This window comes from Dipodomys ordii, unplaced genomic scaffold, assembly GCF_000151885.1.
Source record: "Dipodomys ordii isolate 6190 unplaced genomic scaffold, Dord_2.0 Scaffold53, whole genome shotgun sequence".
NCBI lineage: Eukaryota > Metazoa > Chordata > Mammalia > Rodentia > Heteromyidae > Dipodomys > Dipodomys ordii.
This window is the reverse complement of record NW_012267269.1, coordinates 4,943,094-4,953,541: the sequence shown is the minus strand read 5'-3', so window position 1 is coordinate 4,953,541 and position 10,448 is coordinate 4,943,094. Positions and strand designations below refer to the sequence as shown.

Sequence of the window (10,448 nt, the reverse complement as noted above, 5' to 3'; positions counted from 1 at the left end):
CCACTTGAGCCACAGCACCACTTCCGGCTTTTTTCTTTTTGCTTATGTGGTGCTGAGGAATCGAACCCAGGGCCTCATGCATGCAAGGCAAGCACTTTACCACTGAGCCACCTTCCCAGCCCCTCGTACAGACATTTATTAAAGCATAGCTAGATGATGGTAGGACTAGAGCATGGCTCTGATTTGTAGTCTAGTTGTTTTGCTACTACAAAATTATTACTGTTTATTATTACTGTTATTATTATTTTGCTAATCTTGGGGCTTGCACTCTGGGTCTGGGCACTGTCCCTGAGCTCTTCAGCTCAAGTTGAGTACTCCAGCACTTGAGCCACAGTGCCACTTCCGGTTTTCTGGTGGTTATTTTGGAGATAAGAGTCTCACTGACTTTACTGCCTGGGCTGGCTCTGAATTGTGATCCTCAGATCTGAGCCTCCTGAGTAGCGAGCATTACAGGCGTGAGCCATGGGCACCCAGCCCTTATCATTTTTTTAAATTGAAATGATTGTGAGTTTGTGGGTTTACAAATCAGTTAACTTTTTGGATGCTAAATTGCTATGTGATTTTCTTATGACTAATTACATGATTTTGTTTTTACTAGAATGGAACCCTGTGATGACCAAATTAATATACATGAGAAAATTCAAAAGGTAAGCTTTTTAATTTTTTATGTGTTTTTTTATTTCTTTGGCAGTATGAGGCTTGAACTCGAGCCCTTTCAATCTCACCCAGCTTTTTTGTTTGCAACTGGTAAATCTACCACTTGAGCTATGTTTCTAGTTCTGGCTTTTTGCTGGTTAATTGGAGATAAGAATTTCGAGGACTTTTTTAGTTTTAGGCTGGCTTTGAACAGCAGTCCTCCAATCTTAGCCTCCTAAATAGCTCAGATTACAGACATGAGCCACTGGCAACAAATTATATATGAGACAAAATTTGCCTGTAGATGGTGTATTTGACTCAATTTGTAGGTGTCTTACAGGTATGTCACCATATCTGGCTAGTGTCTTTTCTTCTGACATACAGAATCTCTCAGTGTTGCCCAGACTGGCTAGCCTCAACTTCTGGGTTTAAGTGATCCTCTGGCCTCAGCTGCTTGAGTAGCTGAAACTGCAGGTGTGTTTATGTGCCCAGCACTTGGAATCTTTTTTTTTTTTAAATTTTTTTACAGCTCACACAAGTAAATGATTGATTTCTTTATTGAATTAAAATTATGCTATATAAAACAATGAAATCTTTTATTGCCCCTCCCCCCCCTTTTTTGTGCTCAAGGTTAGCAGTCTACCACTTGTGCCACAGTTCTATTTCCAGCTTTTTCTGAGTAGTTTATTGGAGATAAGAGTCTCTCATAGACTTTCCTGTTTGGGGTGGCTTTGAACTGCAATTCTCAGATCTAAGCCTCCTGAGTAGCTAGGATTATAGCTGTGAGTGCCTGGTGGTGCCTGACTTGCCCATTTCTTTTGTAGTGTTGTTCTTTTTTTTTTTTTTTTCCTTGAACTTATATATATGGCATGTATATGGCTGATAAATGTAAGTATATGTAAAATAGTTTAAAAATATGATTAATTTAAAATCCTCTAATAAGAAAGATCTGCTGACTGTTACCTCATATGTGGTATTAACTAAATAAAATATATTAACTGAAGGAAGATGGAAAATATTGAAGAAAAATGAGGAGTCAAATTGAGGCTGACTTGACAGGAGGAAGGAATCTGGCAAATGTCAACCTCTAGAGGTTGGCTTTTAAAGTTTTTATTAAGTGATATTAACTACATAGAGGAATTTTACTGTGATATTCCCATGCATGTATAGAATGTACTTTGATCAAAATCACCCCCTCTATTACTCTTTATCTCTCCTTTTCCCACCAGAGGTTGGCTTTGATGTGTGGGATAAAAGTATTTTCTTAAGTTTTCTTTTTGTTTGGATGAAATCTCTCAAGCCCTATTGTGATTCTGTAGTTCTGAGCAGCTTTGGGTATTACTATGGCTTCCCAGGCACCTTAGAAATGGAAAGGTGAGTGCCATCTTCAGAAAATGTTCAGTCACTCAGTGAGTGTTCATTGATCACCTGCTATGTATCAAGTATCTTCTAGATAAAAGTAGGGTGTCAGCAATGAAGAAAATAAGGCAAAGCCACTTTCTTATGCTTTTAATTTTATATTACTATTATTAAATAGAATACTATTGATTAGAAATGTAATAGATTAATATAAAAAAACTATTTTCCACATCATTTTCTTCTGAAAGTGACTAGTATTCATTTTCCCTGGATCAGACTAATCCATTAACAAGAAAATTTCTGACAAGAAGAATAAGAACCAGATCACGAATGATTGTAGAATCATCAGGAAACATTATCTTGAGATCACCAGTTGCTAGACAATGAATCTTCCTTTGGAGAACAGCTTTATCTTGCTTTGCAACATTTTTTTTTTTTTTTTGGGTCCAGTCGTGGAGCCTGAACTCTGGGCTCCCTCAGCTCTTCAGCTCAAGGCTAGTGCTCCTCCACTTGAGCCACAGCGCCACTTCCGGCTTTTTTCTTTTTGCTTATGTGTTGCTGAGGAATTGAACCCAGGGCCTCATGTTCTACCACCTTCCCAGCCCTGTTTCCAGTTTTTTAAGGTTCCCCTTCCCTTCCCCCCTTCTTCCCCCCCCCCCAGGCCTGGGGCTTGAACTCTGGGCCTAAGCATGCCCCTCCAATCCTTTTGCTTAAGGCTAGAGCTCTACCACTTGAGCCACAGCACCACTTCTGGCCTTTTCTGTGATTAATTGTAGATGAAAGAGTCTTGGGGACTTTCTTGCCCCAGCTGACTTCAAACCTAGATCCTCAGATCTTGGCCTCCTGAGTAACTAGGACTGCAGGCATGAGCCCCTGGTGCCAGGATGTTCTTTTTGACTGTTAATCCCTTTTATACATAGAAGTTCTCTGAATACTATTAAAAAATTTTAAAATAAGACATAACTGTATATTTATGGTGTGCAGTGTTGTGCTCTAAACATTATAGAAAGATACAGTCAAGCTAATTATTAGCATATGTATTCACCAACTTATTGTTTTTTAAGAATGCTAAAGATCTACTTTAACAATTTTGAAATGTGTATTATTAATAATTAGTAGGACTGGGAAGGTGGCTCAGTGGTAGAGTGCTTGCCTTGCATGCATGAGGCCCTGGGTTTGATTCCTCAGCACCACATAAGTAGAAAAAGCTGAAAATGGTGCTGTGGGTCAAGTGCTAGAGCACTAGCCTTGAGCTGAAGAGCTGAGGGACAGTACAAGAGTTCAAGCCCCAGGACTGACAGAAAAAATAAAAAAGTTTGTTTAAAAATAAAATTGGTTACCATGCAACATAATAAATCATTTAAACTTCTCTAGTTTAACTAAGTCTTTGATGAGTATCCTACTGTGAATATGCTTATAGGAATTTTAGTGAAAATATGTTAATATTAATACATGCTTAAGAATTCCCTTCCTCCCTGTTTACTCCTCTTCCCTCCCCTCCCTTTCTTTCCCTCTTTTCTCCCTTAGGATCACAGTTCAAAGCCAACCTGAGCAGGAAAGTCTGTGAGACTTTTATCTCCAGTTAATCATTGGAAAACTGTAGCTGTGGCTCAAGTGGTGGAGTTCAGCCTTGAGCAAAAAAGCTTGCTTAAGAACAGTACCCAGGCCCTGAATTCAAGCCCTACTATCCCTTCCCCCCCAGTAAAACCAAAAAAAAACTGAGTTATTTATATTTTAACTCTTCTGAATGAGATACATATAGTAGTTTTTTTTCTCTTTAAAATCTTTTATTATTTCTCCTTAAAATCTCTTACATTGAAAGCATGTCAGAATACAGGAATTGCTAATTGTATCTTAGTGTTTGTCTGAATATTATAAATTATAGCGAGCTAGATTCTCTTAAAAAATTCTTCGGCTGTGCACTGGTGACTGATATCTGTAATCTTAGCTACTCAGGAGGCTGAGGATCATGGTTTGAAGCCAGCCTGGGAAGAAAAATCTGAGACTTTTCTCTCCAATAAATTACTCAGCTAAAGCTAAAAGTGGCATTGTAGCCCAAGTGGCAGAGTGCTAGCCTTGAGCACAAAGAGGCTGAAGGACAGTGTCCAGGGCCGGAATTCAAGCCCCAGGACCAGGAAAAAAAAAATTTCTTCAGTTTCTAAACCCCTTTAGAAGTAGTACTGGTACTTCTAAAGTATTAAAGTACAATTACTTAAAAAAATTTCTCACTGGAAATCAGCCTGTTGCTTAGTGCAAGCAGGTATTTATTGTTATGTTTCTCTTTCCTCCCCTCCTCATCCTGGTGGGACTGGGGTGAAAGGCAGGGCCGTGTACTTGCTAGGCAAGCATTGTACTACTTGGATGCTTACATTTATTTCTTTAAAATATGTACAGATTCTGTATGGACTTTTTAATATTTTTTTTGTTCTCTTTTCAAAGGTTCAGTCTTTGTGGACTTTAGTGAATGAAACACTCATACTTTTAGAAAAAGAAAGAGAAGTTGTTAGTTCAGTTCTTGGTCTTGTCAATCATTATGCTTTAGATGGAACTGATGTTGTTCTTAATATTCCAAGGCTTTTACTTGACAAAATTGAGAAACAAATGGGTCAGGTAAGAATTTGATATTATTAAAGCTTTTGGGAAAATGCTAAAAAATGCATACAATTAATATATATTGTTTTTCTCCAAATGTTTTTCTTTCAAAATTTATAAATATATCTAGAAAAATCTTCATTAAGAAGGTTATTGTTAAAGGTGTGATTAGCTCTTGTACTTGGTCACACTTATGGTCCTATATCATATGTGTAGGAAGTATAAACTTACTTAGGAAGATGTTCTTTTTTTTATTTTTATTTTTTTTTTGTGAACATACTGTACAGAGGGGTTACAATTATATGGGCAGGATAATGCGTATATTTCTTATCAAGCATTGTAGCCTCCTTTGTTTACCACTTAGGAAGATGTTCTATACTAGTTGTTTATACATGTTTAAAGAGAATAGCTATGATCTCCTGTTGCTAAAGCCATCCTCTCTAAAAATCTTTTTTCAAAGTCTCCTTCCTCTAATTTTTTGTATCTTGGTTTTATTAAGTATTCTTTTACAGTTTTACTTACCTTATTTATTTAAAGTCTTATTGTAGCTTTGTGATGTCCATCTCTACTGTGTTTCCATACTGCTGATTTCAGTTTTTTTCATGGTTTCCTTTTCTCTACTTAGCTTGAAATGCAAGAGTTCTCTATGGTTCCTTTCATTCCCAGTTTGCTTTTCTTCATTAGAAATGTATCTATATTTTCTTACTATTTCATAGCTTACAGCTTCCTGTACAGAATATTACTAGTCTTCTATATTTCTAGTATAGCAAGTCACCCAAAGTCCATTTATCTTATATATGTATATAAGACATTGCCGTCTAGTTAGCTTTTTTTTTTGGCAGCGTTGTTTATAGTACCTACCATAACATGATACTGATTCTAGTGTGAAGTTACAAAAATAAAGTGTTGTGACTCTCATGTTGCTTTATTAGGCAACATGACATCAATTTTAGAGTACATAACAAGCACGATGTATAAGCTTAACATTTCTACAATGTATATATGTCCTAAATAACAATAAGAATTATGTGTAATAATATGGAGAAGGTAGGAAGTGATGAAGTCTTTGGAGAAAATTACCATAAATGTTTTTGCTTTTACATGAAATTTATAATTAAAAAATATTGACAATATGCTAAAAAGTGTAGGACAATAAATTTGTCCTTAGATATCCATTAGGAGTCATTGGTTTTCAACTTTTGTTAAAAAATTAATTCATGCTCTTTTTCCAAACTTATTCTTTCTACTCAATTTTTTTTTTTTAAGGTAGGATCTTACTATATAGCCCAAGCTGCCCTTGAATTTATAGTCCTCCTTTGTCTAGCTAGTAGTGGGGTTATAGGTGTTGGCCACCACACCTAACTTCTACTCAGTCCTGGTTTTTCTTTTCATCAGTTTATATTTCTTCTACTTTTCAATATTTTGCATGATATAAAAAAGTCACAGGGCATAGTAATTCTTCAACAGTGAATTTAAATTATTTGTGTAATTTTATGTTTTAGTTGGTATTTGATTTTTTTTTTATTCCCCAAGGGAAGAGTGTCAGAGTAAAAAGCATATTTATGTAACAGTTTTCTGTCATAAGAAGCTATAATTCTCTACTTCCCCTTGCCCCTTTATCTTTAGCTGCACATAGGAAATGTTTATGAGGCTGGAAAATTGAACCTCTTAACTGTTATTCAGTTGTTAAATGAAGTTTTGAAAATAATGAATTATGAACGTCATCAGGCTGATCAAGAAAGATTGACAATAGACCTTCACTACCTTGAAAAAGAGACCAAATTCCAGAGGGAAAGATTGTCAGATCTGAAGCAAATGAGGTACACTAGAAAGAATTCCCTTTATTTCACTAGGAAAGAGTAGGATAGTTTTCTTAGTACTTTAAAGGTTTATATAATCAACTCCTAGAGATACATGTTAGATAGAAAGGACAAGGTTTTTTTTATTTTTAATAAATTATGTATATACTTTTGTTGTGTTTAATAATAGAAATTGAGTCTCAAGGAAGTTTTTCAGGGCTGGGAATGTGGCATATGGTAGAGTGCTTGCCTGGTGTGTATGAAGCCCTGGGTTCAATTTTTCAGTATTACATAAATAGAAAATGGCAGAAGTGGCACTGTGGCTCAAGTGGTAGAATGTTAGCCTTGAGCAAAAGAAGCTCAGGTACAGTGCCCAGGCCCCAAGTTCAAGCCCTAAGACTGGCCAAAAATAAATAAATAAAAGTTTTCCATTTGATTAGAAAGACTGGGAGTTAATAGTAGACAACAAAGAATAAAAATAGGACTCTGACACATTAGAGCTACGAAAAGCTTTATGTTTTAAAAATCAGGGCTAGAGGCTTGGCTCAAATAGAGCACCTGTTTACCAAGTATTCTACAGTACAGCAAAAATAAATTAATGAAAAGTAAGTATATATAATTTTAGGCTAGGAGTATGACATAAGTGATAGATAGCCTGTCTAGCAAATACAAAATTCTGAGTCCTCTGGTTTTAACAGGAGAAGAGGTATTTTATGTTCATAATAATTATTTGTGAGATTTTATTCAATTTTTATATAGTTTGCTCATTGAATTCTCAATTTGATTTTCTTCCACTTCCTTATTATATTGTCTTACTTTTTTTTTTTTTTTTTCCGGTTGTGGGGCTTGAATTCTGGGCCTGGGCACTGTCCCTCAGCTCTTCAGCTCAAGGCGAGCGCTCTACCACTTGAGCTACAGTGCCACTTCCGGGTTTCTGGTGGTTTATTGGAGATAGGAGTCTCAGAGTTTCTCCTGCCCGGGCTGGGTTTGAACTGCGATCCTCAGATCTCAGCCTCCTGAGTAGCTAGGATTACAGGCGTGAGCCACCAGCGCCCGGCTTAAAGGACTGCTATACATATTTTTTTTTGCCAGTCTTGGGGCTTGAACTCAATGTCTGGGTACTGCCCCTCAACTTCTTTGGCTCAAGGGTATCCCTCTACCACTTGAGCCACAGTGCCACTTCCAGCTTTTTTTATGTGGTACTGAGGAATCGAACCCAGGGCTTCATGCATGCTAGGCAAGCACTCTACCACTGAGCCACCTTCCCAGCCCCTTCCTTATTATATTGTTTTCTTACATTTTACTACATATTTTTGTTTTGAATAAAGTTACTTTTTATGCTGTCATAGGTATAAAATAAAGGAAGACCTCACAGATATAAGGCATTCTATTACTGAAAAGCAAAGAGAATGGCATAAGAAATGGGAAGAAAGCCTTGGCCTATCTCCTTTCAGTCTAATTAAAGGTTGCACTCCAGTAAGTAATGTTGATGTGTCTTATGGAGAGTAGTTTAATTTTGTCCAAGTTGACTTATCATGTTAAAAGTAACCTAGAAATTATACACATACACTATACTATATATGTATTCATAAGCATATATACTTACGTTTTTTTAAATCTTGGGTCTAAAGTTCAAATGCTTTAGTTTCTGTAATTTTTCTAAGTACAGAGAAGAATTTTTAATAAGCGATTATTGTCATTTATAGTTAATATCTTAAAATTCAGATGGCTATATTAGAAAATGAGATTTATTCTTGATATAAACTATTTCAATGTTTGAGACATACTTGGAAAATAAAGCAACTTTTTGTTTTTCTTGGTTATGGGGGCTTGAACTCAGGACCTAGGTATTGTTCTTGAGCCTTTTTGCTTTACCACTTTGACACCTCCACTTCCAGTTTTGAGGGGTTAATTAGAGATAGGAGTCTTATGGGGACTTATCTGCCCAGCTGTCTTCGAACTGTGATCCTCAGATCTCAGCCTACAAGTAGCTAGGGTTATAGGCATGAGCCACCAGCACCTGGCTGTAACTCTTTTGCTTAGAATATTTTTAAATTTGGTCTGGGAAGGTGGCTCAGTGGTAGAGCACTTGCCTTGCATGCATGAGGCCCTGGGTTCGATTCCTCAGCAACACATAAGCAAAAAGAAAAAAGCTGGAAGTGGCGCTGTGGCTCAAGTGGAGGAGCGCTAGCCTTAAGCTGAAGAGCTGAGGGACAGCGCCCCGGCCCAGAGTTCAGGCCCCATGACTGGACCCCAAAAAAAGAATATTTTAAAATTTGAAAGTAGTTACAAGATATGTATTTGATAAATTTTTAATAGAAGAAATACCTAATCATAGATTCACTGGTATTGTTGTTACTATAATTATTAAATGCTTCATTCTGTTTTAAGGCTGTGAATCTCCTACCACCCATGTCTCCCCTTTCATTTGATCCTGTCTCAGAGGAAGTGTATGAAAAGAGTATTCTGTCTCAGTACCCTGCTTTACTTCCAGGTTGGTTGTTGGTTTTTTTTTTTTATCATTTTCTCTTTTGAACCTTGCTACTGTCATTTTTCATTATTACCATAGTTCTTTATATTTTTTGTCCCCTTTACTCGGTTATATAGTGACATGTACATAACATACTTTTACCATTTTAGTCATCGCAAAGTAGACAGCACAATAGCATTTAGTAATATGTAATCCTCACCATTTTTTAGTTCCAGAACATAATCATCTAAAAGGGGCCCCTTATCCATGGAGTAATCATTCCTCATTTTTTACTCCCCTTGTCTCTTGTATACTGTAATACACTTTCTGGTTCTGAATTTGGCTACTTCATATAAATTAGGTCATGCATATAAAATGAGGCCTTTTGTGTCTGGCTTTACTTATCATTATCATAGTCAGACTCCTTGCTGGCAGAGCCTTCATGTTTTAATTCTTTCTCCCATTATTAGTATAGTAATGGCACATATAATTCAATGATAGGATTATAAGTAAATATGCTGCTCTAAAGTAAGCTAAGTAATACAGTTGCAATTTTGTTGGCATATGTGCTAATTATGTGATCTGTATACTTTTTTTTTTTGGGTCCGTCATGGGCTTAAACTTTGGGCTTGGACACTGTCCCTGCATTTTTTCAGCTCAAGGCGAGCGCTCTACTGCTTGAGCCACAGCGCCACTTGCAGTTTTCTAGTGGTTTATTGGAGATAAGAGTTTCACGGACTTTCCTGCCTGGGCTGGCTTTGAACTGCGATCCTCAGATCTCAGCCTCCTGAGTAGCTAGGATTAATGGTGTGAGCCACCGGCGCCTGGCTTGTGATCTGTATACTTAAGCATAGTTAAATAACACTGAAAAATTATAGTCGGTTAGGTTTCTTGTATAAATGTGTGTGTGTGGGGTGGGGGTGGAGGGCTTAAACTCAGGGCCTGGGCACTGTCCCTCCGCTTTTTCAGAATCATTTGAGACATAGCTTAACTACAGACTTTTTAGTGGTTAATTGGAGATAAGAGTCTTAAAGACTTTTCATGTCCAGGCTGTCTTCAAACCATCATCCACAGATCTCAGCTTCCTGAGTAGCTAGGATTCTAAATATGAGCCATTGTGCCCAGCATTATGTTATTTTTGGGAACTCAAATATAGCCTTATACATAACATTTTATGTTCTAGTTAAAAAATTTTTTCTAAAAACTTTTTGTGGCTCAGCCTGTGTTTATTAGGGAACTTGGCCTATAGTTTTCTTTTTTGTTGAATTCTTCTGTGCTATATTTATTTACTTATTTTTTGTCATTCTTGGGGTTTGGAAATCTGGGTCTGCGCCTTGTCACTCAGCTCTTCAGTGCAGCTTGAGCCACAGCTCCACTTCTGGTTTTTCTGGTGGTTTATTAGAGATAAGAGTATGATGGACTTGGGGCTGGGAAGGTGGCTCAGTGGTAGAGCGGTTGCCTTGCATGCCTAGGCCCTGGGTTTGATTCCTTAGCATCACATAAGCAAAAAGAAAAAAGCCAGAAGTGGCACTGTGACTCAAGTGGTAGAGCGCTAGCCTTGAGCTGAAGAGCTGAGGGACAGCGCCCAGGCC

General features: G+C 37.2%; 1 protein-coding gene across 1 annotated transcript in view; it reads left to right on the top strand.

The window, feature by feature from the left end:
- The window catches only part of Haus6 (HAUS augmin-like complex, subunit 6), a 46,638-nt gene that overhangs the window by 16,177 nt on the left and 20,013 nt on the right, over positions 1–10,448 (top strand). Inside the window, 5 exon segments of the mRNA XM_013020761.1 lie at positions 599–647; positions 4,435–4,605; positions 6,214–6,407; positions 7,736–7,862; positions 8,778–8,880. Coding sequence (XP_012876215.1) covers positions 599–647; positions 4,435–4,605; positions 6,214–6,407; positions 7,736–7,862; positions 8,778–8,880 — 644 coding nt within the window.